At 45.5% G+C, this 14529-nt stretch overlaps 1 protein-coding gene across 1 annotated transcript in view; it reads right to left on the reverse strand.

Moving 5' to 3' along the window:
* Nucleotides 1-3665: 3665 nt before the first annotated feature.
* The window catches only part of LOC116941453 (uncharacterized), a 176782-nt gene continuing 165918 nt past the window's right edge, over nucleotides 3666-14529 (reverse strand). The window contains exons 29-32 of the mRNA XM_076054086.1: nucleotides 10765-10806; nucleotides 9088-9129; nucleotides 8417-8447; nucleotides 3666-8204 (exon numbers count right to left, since the gene is read on the reverse strand). Coding sequence (XP_075910201.1) covers nucleotides 8179-8204; nucleotides 8417-8447; nucleotides 9088-9129; nucleotides 10765-10806 — 141 coding nt within the window. The 3' untranslated portion in view covers nucleotides 3666-8178. The remainder of the gene's footprint in view (nucleotides 8205-8416; nucleotides 8448-9087; nucleotides 9130-10764; nucleotides 10807-14529) is intronic.

The raw sequence follows: 14529 nt of genomic DNA on the forward strand, positions 1-14529 counted from the left end.
GCCTGCAAAGTGTTTGGACTCGGGGGTGATGTTGCTGCTCTTTATAATCCCAAGTGAGTTATTTGTATTCTGTTCAGCATTGGAACGTTTGGTTGATTTCAGTTTTGGCTTTAGAACAAAACCAGAGAAGCTGGAGGAAACCCGTGCAGAACAGGGAGAGGACGTCCACACTCCACACACAAAGGCACACAGAGCCAGTAATGTAACCGAGAGCCTTCCTCCTGCGAGGCACAGAAGCGTTACCACTGTGCAACCCTGCCGCCCAGTGGACCTGAAGGTGGGGGCACGCAGACCAACGCTGGGTTTTGACTGCACCACCCTCGACAGCCCACAACGCCTATTACGCCTCTCCGTTTGCACATGGTGGTCACCCGTGCACCCATTCAGGCTCAATCGTGCTTAGCTCCCCAGATATGACAAGATCGGCCACAAAACAGGTGATCTGGTCAGACGCAAAATAATGCATAAGAACACGAACATTGACATTTAAAGCATTACAAGGTCGCTGGTTAGATTTCATCTCCCGCCGTGGCAGTTAAAACGGACATGGTTTCTCAAAAAACCTCTCAAATACACCCTCTAATAACCCCTCAACTAACCCCTCTAATAACCCCTAAAATAACCCCTCAAACAATCCCTCAAAAAAACCCTCAGTCCACACAGAAGTATAAATGAGTTCACCATCGCAGTTAGTCGATGGGCAAGTCGAGTGTGGTGGGGTAAAGCGTGGGTACACCCACGTTTTCCAACAGATCTTTCCGACGTGGAAGAGTAGACAATATACTCGCTTAGTCTAGAGCGTGCCATAACGAAGACCTTTCCGCCAGCAATTGCAAAAGCTTTCAAAATGTTTTTTTTAAGTAAATTGTTATATTCTGATAATGTCTAAGTATATATAAAACAATAAACGTTAACAAACAACACGACATATAGAGTTACTTAGAGATAGAGCAGGAATGAAAAACTCCGTGGTGATCTGGGGGGACCACCTCGAGGATCCTGTGACGCACAGCCACCCCCGCGCGGCTCGACTTGTCTCCAGGGCACGAAGGTTTGCGCTGACGCGGTGTGCCCGCGGAGTTTGAGATGAATGAGCCATACGCGATACCAATACAGTGCTCCACAACAACATTGACGACACTTGTGCGGATTATAGCGAAAGCAAGGCACGTGGCTAATGGATAAAGTTATCCGCTGTGTATTCACGAATTTAGAGGTTGGAAACCAACACACATGGGTATATCTTAAAGGATTGTTTGCATTTTTTCAGATTAGATATCCCAGTATAAAAATACAAAAATAACTTTCTCCTCAAATCATGTCAGCACAGCTGGTCTGTGCAACATAAACAAAACAATACAAATTGCTCAATTAAAAACTTACCTCCGCATTCTCCCTGCAGCTCCAATCGGTGGCTTCCCGTTCGCCTCGCCCACTGCTACAGACCACAGTTCGCGGTCCGCATAGCGAATTCAATCCACCGTGGCGTGCCACGAGGAGTCACAACACCGCTGATTATAATCCACACATTACAGGGATTCGCGGATTGCTGGATTTCGCTGTATTGTCTTAAAATAAATGTTAAATTAAGCCTAAAATAACATTACGTTCATACATTTATAGTGTTCGATTTCACTCGGACAACTGTCTTTCTTCGAACACCGCTTTATTTAAAACTCTCAGCATGTCCTCCACATTCCACAGTATCCTGGTCGCCACGGCTCGCTCGCCGTGCTTCACTCGACTCGCTCGCCACCTTTGTCTCTCCACTCCCCACGATTACTTCGCTTACTTCCCACGATTACTTCGCTTACTCCGCCGCTAACTTCTTCGTCTCCACTCTCCGCTATCACCGTCGCTATGTTCTCTCCACTGCTAACTGCTTCGTCTCTGTTCACCGCTATCACCGTCACTATGCTCACTCCACTGCTAACTGCTTCGTCTCTGTTCACCGCTATCACCGTCACTACGCTCTCTCCACTGCTGGCTGTTCTCTTCTTCAGCTCCGCTATCACTACGCTCTCTCCACTGCTGGCTATTCTCTTCTTCACACACAGCGTCTTCGCACACAGCCACTTAGCACACAGTGACTTCACACAGCGTCTTTGCACTCAGCAACTCCACCCTTCAACTCTTCACTCCAACTCTCCTAAGCTCTCCGCTCTTCAACTCAACTCTGTTGACACCGACTCCCGCTCTTATACCCGCTCTCATTACACCCCCAATTAATTAACCCGCGTCCCAACGGCACTCCGCGTGACCGTCATCTGTTTCTCGCCAGACTTCCAGACGCCTCTCCAGCCCCGGCAACAGCACCAACCAATCACAGCCGTCCACGGCTACCCCAGCTTAATTGCCCCAACATAACCTGCACTGTATTTGCCTTCACTACAGGCTGATCCAAGATAACCCGTACATTCTAGATTTGAAGCTTTCGTGACTGCAAGGATTCATACTCTTTGGTTCTATTCGGTAAAGTCACGTAGGCAAAACAATTAAAAATAAATTGAACTAAAATGAAAGAAACAATTAAAACACGACGTTTCGGAGGCAAAGCAAGCTTCCGTCTTCAGGTGGGACCAGTCACAGCAAAATCGCTGCACCAAGTGGTGAGGTTCTGGGAACCTCGAGCTTAAATACAGGTTGAGGATGGGGGGGGGGGTGTGAGAGGGGCCATGTAGGGGACTTTAGTGGAGTGCGGAGCTGAGTTAATCCGTCTTTTGTTGTGTAGATGGGTCATTGTGTGTGTGCAATATAAACGGGAAAAAATAGAAGAAAATTAAAGATGATCGTCGATGATGTGCTGTACGAGGCCAGTAGAAAAAAGGGAAATAGAAAAGTTCAGAAAAAAATGTTTGGTATACCACTGCTTGAAATTGCTGTTAGAAATTAGTTAACGTTTGGTATGATTTAAAACGTCTTTCCAGTGGTTGCTTAATTTGAAACCATCCTCTCGGTTGAAGTTATGCCTGTGTTTGTATATCTGAATGGCTTCGTGGACAAATCTTTGGTGATAACCTGTAGGTTTACAAAGAACCCTGCCCCTGTACAGCACATCCTCGACGATCTTCTTTAATTTTCTTCTATTTTTTTCCCGTTTATATTGCACACACACAATGACCCATCTACACAACAAAAGACGGATTAACTCAGCTCCCACACCCCCCCCCTCAACCTGTATTTAAGCTCGAGGTTCCCAGAACCTCACCACTTGGTGCAGCGATTTTGCTGTGACTGGTCCCACCTGAAGACGGAAGCTTGCTTTGCCTCCGAAACGTCGTGTTTAAATTATCTTTCATTTTAGTTCAATTTATTTTAATTTGTTTTACCTACGTGACTTAATCACGCTGTTTGTGCTACGCACCTTCCTACTCCACTACACATTAATACAAAACGCGCGGGGATTACTATGCAACTTGTATTCCTGCTATCGCTATGAAATGTGATTACAAATAAACCACGGCTTTTATCTTTGCGAGAGATGAGGGCAGCATCGCGGTCTGTCCGCACGCGGTGCCGAGTCATCTGCGCGCACCCCACGTGAGGGGCCCCGCCGGCCTGCGGCCACGCTCGGTGGCGACTGCCACGTTGCGAGCCGCGTGCTCGTCACGTGCCTGGCCAGCGATGACGTCGGAAACGACATATCCAGCCTTTTCAAAAATGGGTACGTCATCGAATTTTATTGGAACATATAAAATGACATCCAACATTACAAAAAAAAACATTGAGTGGTGTGCTTAGTGAGGCATCACTCGCATGCAGTGCTGTGGTGCTCCAGCACAGTGAGAAGCAGCAGCGGCACTGAGTGGAGCGCAAGGCGGTGGTGTGACCATCGCGGAGCCACGAGGCAGCCACGGCTCGTGATCGCACCCTGAGAGATGACAACACTTGGTTCGTCCAGTCGCCCCTCGCCATTATAGAATGCAAACAATGTCCTTCAAAACGTGTGTGTGTGTAATACGGTCACACGTTTCTCCACTGCCCTACAAGTGTTGCTGCTCTATCAATTGGCTGCACGCGCGTGACAATGGTCGTGGTCACATGGCCTAGCAGCAGCTCCCAGCAGCTTCCCTTCTCTGCCTCGTGCTAAGCGAGGGCGACTCCCACTCTGGCGTCACCAACAGCAGCAGCAGAATCGTCCAGTGTAGCTGCACTTCAAGTAGCGACACCTCAGGGTGAGCCCTGCGGAGCTGCCACAGGTGTCAATCGCCGCGCTGAGGCAGCGGTGCAGCGCGCGTGCTGGGGGATGGCTGGAGAGCTGTGCACTCATGTGGTGTGGTGCGCGACCCACGGCCCGCGCAGTTCTATTGGGAACCGCACGTTAGGCGAATGGAGATGTCAAGTGAATGTGGCTCCTGTCTCTGCAGACGCCAGAGGCTGCTCCCTTGCCAGGGCTCACAGCCGGCGCCCCAGCAGCAGCAGCAGCTCGAGTGGGACTGCGCCTGTGTGCAGGGAGCTGAGTGGACCCTGTGCCATCACTGAATCTGAGTGAGCTGCATATAGCGTTATAACTGTTTTTGGCCAACATAAAGCACGTTTATAGAAATACAATCTGAATCAATTCCTTAATAAACTACTTTGCCTGTTTGCATAAAGCGTTATAGCTGTTTTTGGCCAACATAAAGCACGTTTATAAAAACACAATCTGAATCAATTCCTTAATAAACTATTTTGCCTGTTTGCATAAAGCGTTATAGCTGTTTTTGGCCAACATAAAGCACGTTTATAAAATACAATCTGAATCAATTCCTTAATAAACTACTTTGCCTGTTTGCCATGAAAACAACACATTTCACGTACTGTACTAGCACACAGCATACTGGGAAACAACGTGCCAAGAAACCGTGTTTTTTCTGTTAATATTTAAAAATTATTTCCAATGTCTTGTAGGGAACGTAGTCTGTTCATTGGTGCTTAGATGGAAACCAAACCCTACCATAGGCTGCTAAAGATGCCAGTAATGTACAGTTCTGGTAATTATTGTAATCGTCGCCACAGCGTCTCTCCTGTCAGACGTGAGCTCTTCATGCCCTCGTTTGGATTAACAAAGAGCTGCAAATCCTGCAGCCACTTCAAAACGAATGAGTGGGCTCGACAGGAGACCGGAACACTGCCAATGTGAGTTACCAGAACCATGAACTAGAGGCATCTCCTTCTCGAAGCGAGCAGTGGGGTTTGGATTGCTCGTTGCCACCTTTTGCTCTCGCTCGCCCCACACAAGGGCCTGCTGATAAAGACGAAGGGAGGGAGGGGGGGAGACACAGGCCACTGGAGCATTGAGATTGACAGTTCCGTATTTAAAAGAGGGGTGTTTTAGGTACATTTCAAAGGACCATGCCTAATCACTTCAGTGAAGAGTGGTCAATAAACAGGGACACTTTAGGGCAGTCTCAATGACTCACAAACCTCAGGAGACAATGGTGCGTGGCATCACAACTGTGTATAACTCATCGACATATAACGAAGCCACAGAAGACGCTCTCCCGTCACGAGAGGGGACAGTGTCTGTGGATGAATGGGGATGGAGGTGTTGGCTGAGATTAATAAACGTGCGCGTCCGTTCTGCAGGGTCCCCTGGGTAGAGCTCCCAGGGACGACTCGGGCAGGGAAGTGGGACTGGGTGACGCTGTGGCCATGGAGGTCACGATGACCGTGACGGTGTGAGCGGTGTAAACTGGGGGCACGCGGAGGTGGGGAGTGGGAGCTGGGTGCCAGTGGACCACAGCAAGGGGCAGGCAGCGCCACTAGCCCGAGTCAAAATCCACATTGAGTGTGTTGTCTGGGTTGTTTTATTATTTAATCTCAGGTGGTAATTCGGCTCGAGCACCAATGGTGACGCTACACACCCTACAAGACACACGCAACTTTGAGCTCTAGTCCAGGTATCAAAAAGTCAATTCCTCATTATGTTTAAGAAGCTGTCCCAGTACAATGCATGCACAATATTCCAAATATAAATTGTAAGCATAATTATCCATCTAAAACGTGTGCCCTGGCACGATACAAATCACTAATGAGACGGTGAAGGTGTGTTGCATTTATCGCCAGGCATACTGCACAAGTTGTGCTGCATCGGATCCAGCAGCACACCGCGGCCCTACACCACGGCTCCATGCGGGGATGTGGAGGAGCCGAGAGGGAGAGATGGGACCGGCCGCATCAACTCCTCCCTCAGCCGCTGCTGCCACCGGCGACGCGGCTCTGGGAGTGCCACTCGAGCCGTGGGTGTCACGGCTTTGGGTGCTGCGGATTGCGATTCATGACCAATCGGCATCGAATGGCTCTTTTGAGCGATACAGGTTACTCAGCAGGCGTATACTATAAGAAACACGGGCGTTAACAGTATTCACTGCCTTGGCGACTCGATTAAACATCTCACTTATGTCACAATGTAATGAACACGTCGATTCATATTTGGCCCGTGTGCTGCATGTAGACTAAAGTATGATTTAATTGTATTCTCTGTAGTGATAACATTATTTAAATATAACCAGAATTTATACCCACAAAACTTGATACATATCTTAAATATAGGGATCGATTTTAATCAATGAATCGGTATACCCCTATGTATCCCCTAAAGTTTGCTGTTATAATTGTAAAATTCAGTTATTTAAAATCAGGAGTACAATATATAGTGTAAATATCATTCATCTTACAACTATTTATATGCATATGACAATGGTATTCACTTTGTAGAAAATGGCAAATTGCATTCAAGAGGTTTTGTTAATCACAGTAGCTGTGGTATACCGAGTTACGTCAATTTGCACATTATCAATTTCAATTTGCAGAAAGCGCAACAACGCACACGGTCAACGTGTAACTAAAACACAGAACACACAGGTTTTCTATTCCTGCTATTTATGCATTAGCAGAGTCATTATCTACCATCTGCAATGTTAATGGGATGGCAGGAGCATTTGGGATTAGGTTTTTAATATTAGCAGACTCCCTCATGTACACGCACAAGCATGCCCTGTCATAACCTGCATGCAGGCTTGGATTGTCATGTGATATTCAGAGAGAATCTGAAACTGATACTGAGTAAATGGTTAAGAGGAAGATAACGAATGACGGGACCAGGAACACATTTGTGCTGCGTGCTGAACTCATCGTGAGTCCTGTGCACAGCACGAGCTCAGTGCACGTTTGGGGTGTGAGCAGTGAACGCGGTGCCCTGTGGGGCTTGATCACCGCCACCTGTAGTAAGCAAGCCGGGCGTGTGCACTCTGCCAGTCACCCGAGCTATTTTACATAACCTGGGCATTCTTTGTTTACAGGGTATATTGGGGCTCCACTAATTCCATGTAATGGGCACTGCAAAACATAATGACCAAACATTCCAGGGAGATGCGTGCAACACACTCCCCTAGGACGTTGTGCATCCCCTGTGATTGAGCTGACTGTAACACTGCCCTGACAGCAAATCTTCCCATTGTCTGTTTTTGCAATAAAAATAATTTGGCAATAAATGTATGTAAACTGTTCATGCTTATGCAACTATGTTCAAGTGCTGAATGCCAATATCAAGGTCTGCTAGCCACATTAGGGATTATAGAGAGAGTTGGTGTCGTTTTTAATTACTCCTCCATTGACGGAGTGCAGACCACAGTGGTTTAGTCTGTGGTCCATAGTTTGGGATGCATGGCCACAGTCGCACTGTGGCTTGTATTTAAGTTTTCCTTCATGAAGGGGATGTGCGCAGTGGCTGGCTGATGTTCTGACGGTTACACCAGTGTCAACGCCAGCAGGGGCGATGTTTGGATCTCGATTTGGCTGTTTGTTCTAATTACTGTTTATGAGCGACTCAAGAGCAAAGACATTTTCCAAAAGTGCTTTTGCTAAAGGACATGAAACTAACATTTATATTATTGTGATATGTGTAACTACTAATCACGAGTGTGAAGTGTGTGTAATTATGTATAGACAATTATTAACACATCATTATTCCCCATTTTCATGATGAAGCCATTACAATGTAAAAATCTAATAATATTTAAACATTTTAAGAAGAACAAATCACGTTCAGTGGAGCAAAAAGGATTGCGTAAAATAACACCTATGCTCAAGATTATTGAATTGTAAAGTGAATATGAGCGGTGGTGACGCCCCATTCCAGAAGATCTCTTCGTGCCGGGCAAGTTGCGCTCAGCGTGTGGTCACGGCCCGCTGGCGCTACATGATAGCGCAGCCCCAAGAGTCTGTAAGAGAATACGGTTGCCAGTGATGAGCAGAGGGCCACAATGACTCACAGATTACAGCGCTGCACCTGCGTCGCATGCCGTGCATGTCCTTCACACAAGTGCCGTGCACAGCCTCTGTGCAAAGCACAGTGTGTCAGACTGAAACGTGGCAGAAACACTTCTAATGAAAGAGCTGTATGCCCAACAAAGTCGATGTGACAAGTACGTACCTTGCTTTGTTGCCTCTGCCTTTGCTTTCACCTGTAGAAATAGAAGACATACAATCAGAGCAAATCCAGCAGAACTACGCTGTGTCCTGTGTGGCTCTGAAGGAGCTCCATTGGTTAGCAATGTAAATCCACACCATCTGGCTGCAGTAGAATTTTGTTAAGAAAGGTGGTTTTTACTCTAACGGAAAAAAATATACGATACTCTTTTTATTTTACTCGGTATATAGCTCTTTTTCAGAAGCAACCTGACACAAATGAAGTTTCTAATTGTGGAGAGACAAACTGGAAGACCTAGATAAAAATCCACACGACCACGGGGAGAACATGCAAACTCCAAATATACAGGCGCCAGGGTCGGCATCGAACCCACGACCTCCTGTATACCATGTGAGTTAGTTAACACCTCGCCACCGCGGCGCCCACAATGTGTTTAGTTTTAATGCGTCATGATTCTTAAGCGTGAATGCCAAAGTTCTATAAGTCACAGAAAAATGTGCCAAATAACAAGCAGTTGTGTGCCCATAAGTGGTCACTTGCGTTCACCTTTTCAAGCAAATGCAATTCACTAAGTCTTGAGGAATAAAGTATTGTGCCGAATGTAAAAGGTGACAACATCTAGCCTCTGTTTTTTTAGCAGTGGGCTTCTTTCAAGCCAGTGCAATGACACCTACCTCTGGGACAGGCGCTTTCAACGTGGGTGCAAGCATGGCCGTCTGGAAATAAAATGTAAAATTTAGGGAAATTCACATCCAAATAACGAGGTTTAAACAAATAACTAAAACATATCACGGAACCAAACTTGTCAAGACACCACTGCAGAAAGTCACGCGATTGACCTGCAGTCTCAATGGTAAGCCAGTGCTGTTACTTGTGTCAAAGGTAAGCCAGTGTTATTGCTTGTGTGTCAGTGGTAAGCCAGTGCTGTTGCCTGTGTGTCAGTGGTAAGACAGCGCTATTGCTTGTGTCAATGGTAAGCCAGTGCTGTTGCTTGTGTGTCAGTGGTAAGTCAGTGCTATTGCTTGTGTGTCAGTGGTAAATCAGTGCTGTTGCTTGTGTGTCAGTGGTAAGTCAGTGCTGTTGCTTGTGTGTCAGTGGTAAGCCAGTGCTGTTGCTTGTGTCAGTGGTAAGCCAGTGCTATTGCTTGTGTCAGTGGTAAGCCAGTGCTGTTGCTTGTGTGTCAATGGTAAGTGAGTGCTGTTGCTTGTGTGTCAGTGGTAAACCAGTGCTGTTGCTTGTGTGCCAGTGGTAAGTCAGTGCTGTTGCTTGTGTCAGTGGTAAGCCAGTGCTATTGCTTGTGTCAGTGGTAAGCCAGTGCTGTTGCTTGTGTGTCAGTGGTAAGTGAGTGCTGTTGATTGTGTGTCAGTGGTAAGTCAGTGCTGTTCCCTGTGTGTCAGTGGTAAGCCAGTGCTGTTGCTTGTGTGTCAGTGGTAAGTGCTGTTGATTGTGTGTCAGTGGTAAGTCAGTGCTGTTCCCTGTGTGTCAGTGGTAAGCCAGTGATGTTGCTTGTCTCACTAGTAAGTCAGCGCTGTTGCTTGTATCTCAGTGGTAAGCCAGTGCTATTGCTTGTGTTTCAGTGATAATTTTATTAGATTATACAGGTAGGAACAACAGGTTCCACGCTGCCCACCAGGGATTATTTGTCTGTCTGTCGTGCATATCCGGAATTCCATCCGCATAATTGGAGTTTTGGCACAAGGTCGACTGCCATGCTGTTAGACTGAATGGCTGCACGGGGGGGGGGGGCAGTCGCGCAACGCCAAGAGCATCGCGGCCTTCGCCAGCGCGGTGGTGGCCCGGGTCGTGCGCACCGAACCGGCAATCACGCCGGTGGCGATCGCCACGGTGCTTGTGCCGCAGCAACCAAACGGCTACGACTGTGGCGTCTACGCCCTGCTCAACACCATGCACCTGGTGCGCGATTACGACGGCATCGTGGCCATTCAAGGACCAGGTCAGGTGGATTGGCGCACGTGGCACACGCAAGAGGCAGCGTCACAGCACAGGCGCGACCTGCTGCAGCAGCTGCATGAACTTAATGACCAACATCAGCAATAAATCAAGAATTATCATTAGATGCAATAGTAACACCTATAACCTCCAATACGACTACGGTATCCAACACGGATCGCACGAATGCGCTGTCCAACTAAGTTCCTACCTGCCCACTCTGAAGGAACGTGTTTTATGTAGCCTAATATCAATATCCATGAAATTTGCTATTCACAAGCATCTCTAGAATATATCCCTCGCGAATAACGAGGGAATACTGTATCTCATTGCTAAGCCAAGTGCTATTGCCTGTGCCCTTCTCGGAATCGAGTTTTTCAAACAGGAGCAATGACACTCACCTTTAGGACATGCGCTTTCAATGATGGAACAAGCACGGCCGTCTGAAAAGACAAAATTTGACAATTTACATTTCACTAATGAGAATAAAAAACTGTGGAAAGTATTTTTAAAAAGTAACAAAGCAATCTCATGAAGCCCACGCTCCATAAAGTTGCACTTTTGACCTGCAGTCTTGATGGCAGGTCAGTGTTATTGCCTGTATTTCATCTTGCAGTCAGTGCTATTGCCTTATTTGATCTTGCAGTCAGTGATATTGCCTGTATTTCATCTTGTAGTCAGTGCTATTGCCTTATTTGATCTTGTAGTCAGTGCTATTGCCTGTATTTCATCTTGTAGTCAGTACTATTGCGTGTATTTCATCTTGTAGTCAGTGCTATTGCCTTATTTGATCTTGCAGTCAGTGCTATTGCCTGTATTTCATCTTGTAGTCAGTGCTATTGCCTGTATTTCATCTTGTAGTCAGTGCTATTGCCTGTATTTCATCTTGTAGTCAGTGCTATTGCGTGTATTTCATCTTGTAGTTAGTACTATTGCGTGTATTTCATCTTGTAGTCAGTGCTATTGCCTTATTTGATCTTGCAGTCAGTGCTATTGCCTGTATTTCATCTTGTAGTCAGTGCTATTGCCTGTATTTCATCTTGTAGTCAGTGCTATTGCCTGTATTTCATCTCAGTCAGTGCTATTGCCTGTATTTCATCATGGAGTCAGTGCTATTGCCTGTATTTCATCACAATCAGTGCTATTTCTCACTTCTCAACATGTCGTTAAACTAGGCAATATATGTTACTGATAAAGTTAACCCAGCTCAAGTGAAAATAGACCTATGCCTGTAGGATACAGTAATGGTGTGTGCCCTGTTAAACAATAAAAATCTGCTTTAACAAGAAAACTAATCATGACATTAATACAGGCTGGAAACAAACAGATCTAAGAATAGACAAGGGTGTGCATTGATTGTGCAAAAGCTCTCAGCCTTAACCACATTTCTTAACCCTTTGAATTGGTGGTCTAAATGCAAAAAAAGGCAACACATTCAGTTATATTCTTAGTTTTTTTTCGGTAAAGTCACGTTGAAGAGAAACAACAAAATAATAAAATATATATAAAACAATAAAAAATTCTCACGACGTTTCGACCATAACTCAAACGGTCGTCTTCAGGTGTGTTGGTTCGCATAAATGTATTTTTAAACGGCGCATTTATTTATTTATAAAAAACGTTAGCGCCACGCGCAACGATTTGGCAGTTTACCCAGGACTAGTCCACCTATATTCTGAAAAGAGGAGGGGGGAGACGACATTTTTTATAATGTATGCTGTCTGAAAGCCACTGTGAGCGTGAACAATCAATTAAGACCTGAAATGGTTTATCAAATCTTTCCAATGATTGCTAAGATAGAATCCATCTTCTCGGTTGAAATTGTCTCTGTGCTTGTATATGTGGATAGCCTCATGAACGAATCTCTCATGGAAGCCAGATGGCTTACAAAGAACCTCTGTCTTGGAAAAGTCAATGGCATGTGAGCCTACTGAATTAGAACAATGATCTGCCACGGCCGAGGTGTTGGTCCTACCGTGTTTAAGGTCTGCTTTGTGTTCACGAATGCGGTCCGAGACATGTCGTTTGGTTTCTCCAATGTAACTACTACCACAGAGGCAACTTAGTTTGTAGACACCAGGGCATTGTATGTCCGGAATCACATCTTTTACAGACGGAACCAGATCACGGATTTTATGTAATGTGTTGAAACGGACCTGGATCTTGTGTTTATTCAAGATTTTGGAGATCTTTTTTGTGATCCCAGCAATGTAGGGTAAAGTGATGGTTTTGAAAGGCTCCTCAAGAGGGTTTTTCTTCATGGTTTGAGTGATAGCTTTGCGGATTGTATAGTCGGAGTAACCATTAGCCCTAAGAGCTTGGTGTACGTGCTTGAGTTCACTGCTTATGTGTTCCTGGTCGGATATGCATTGGGCTCTATGATACAGAGTCTTGATGAGAGAATTCTTCTGTGATGGATGGTGGTGGGAATCCGGTTTCAGATAAGCATCCGTATGGGTAGCTTTCCTGTAGACAGAGTGGCTCATTGAACCATCAGGTCTCTTTTTAATTAGGACATCCAAAAAAGGTATCTTGCCATCTATTTCGACTTCCATGGTAAATCTGATGGCTGGGTGTATGGAATTGATGTGGTCGAAGAATTGGTCTAGAGCAGGCCGGCCATGTGGCCAGATGACAAAAGTGTCATCCACGTACCTCTTCCATAAGGTTGGGCGCAGAGTGGCAGTCTGGATGGCGTCAGTCTCAAATTTCTCCATGAAAATGTTAGCTATAACTGGAGAAAGGGGGGAGCCCATTGGGGTGCCCTCAGTTTGTTTGTAGAAAGTTCCATTCCAAGTGAAGTATGTATTGGTTAAACAGTGTCTCACCAGGGGGGGTACCTCAGTGTTTAGTCCTTGATGAACTAAGTCTTCAATGATTGCAATGGTGTCAGGTACAGGAACCTTGGTGAATAAGGAAACTACATCAAAACTGACAAGCAGGTCGTCTGGGGACAGGGAAATACCCTTGATTGTCGATACCAGGTGAGTAGAATTTTGTACCGCAGAGGTGGTCTTTCCAGTGAAAGGACGCAGGATTTCAGACAAAAAACGAGCTAGTTTGTAGGTGGGGGAGCCGATAGTAGAGACTATGGGACGAAGGGGTGTATCTACTTTATGTATTTTTGGTAAGCCGTATAATCTTGGTGGCCTGGCAGCAGAAGGTTTCAACGAAAACTGTTTAGATTGATCAATTAATGCAGTTGAATCAGAAATTATTTTGTTGGTTTGTGTGACGAGGCTGTTGGTGGGATCCCTTTTTATTTTTGTATAACTACCATCGTCGAGTAATTCTTTAATTTTGTTGTTGTATTCGATTTTATCCATGATGACAGTAGCATTGCCTTTGTCAGCTGAGAGGACTACAATATCATTCCTCTTTTTTAATTTATATAATTCAAAACGCTCATCTTTGCTGAGGTTGCTAGCTGGCATCTTAGCGTTTTTGAGGGTTGCAGCGATTTCAGATCTTGCTACGTCTGCAGCGATGTGACCCAGGCCCCTGAGAGCAACGTCTACTTGGGCAATTATATCATTAACTGGTATGTGTTTAGGTGTGACTGCAAAGTTTAGACCTTTAGCTAAAACGGATTTCAGACCATCGGAAATAGAACTGTTACTGCGATTAATTACGACTTTATTAACGTCTAACTTTTTGGTGTGTGGGTCCGGTCTTTTGTTGAAGAGGAGGTTAAATTTGGAAATCAGGTTTTCCTTACATTTGGTCGACATAGTAGCAGCTGAAGAGGCAGTCATATTGTCTACATGTTCCCAATCCGATGTGGACATTGTTGCCGTCAATGATAAGTGTGATTTGTAGAGTGTCTTGTCTAACTGATCTAGTTCGGTGCGTATAAGTCTGATTTTTTCTGAGATAAGAGCTAAGCTAGTTTTGAAAAGAATTCGTTTCGCATTAGAAGAAGTTACAGCAGCAGAGGTCAGTGTAAATGCGATTGGTATTACCCCAGAATCGCGGCATCTCTTCAGGAAGGTGAGAGACTCGATCAGCTGAGCTTTCTTATCCCGGAGTTTGTTGAAGGATCTTAAAGTTATGCGAAAACCCTCCCCGTAGAGGTGATTAAATTTTGATTTAAAGCTTTCGTGACTGCAGGAATTCATATTCTTAGTTTTTTTTCGGTAAAGTCACGTTGAAGAGAAACAACAAAA

Source organism: Petromyzon marinus, chromosome 1, assembly GCF_048934315.1.
Source record: "Petromyzon marinus isolate PM22_M1 ecotype Great Lakes invasive population chromosome 1, UKy_Petmar_22M1.pri1.0, whole genome shotgun sequence".
Classification (NCBI taxonomy): domain Eukaryota; kingdom Metazoa; phylum Chordata; class Hyperoartia; order Petromyzontiformes; family Petromyzontidae; genus Petromyzon; species Petromyzon marinus.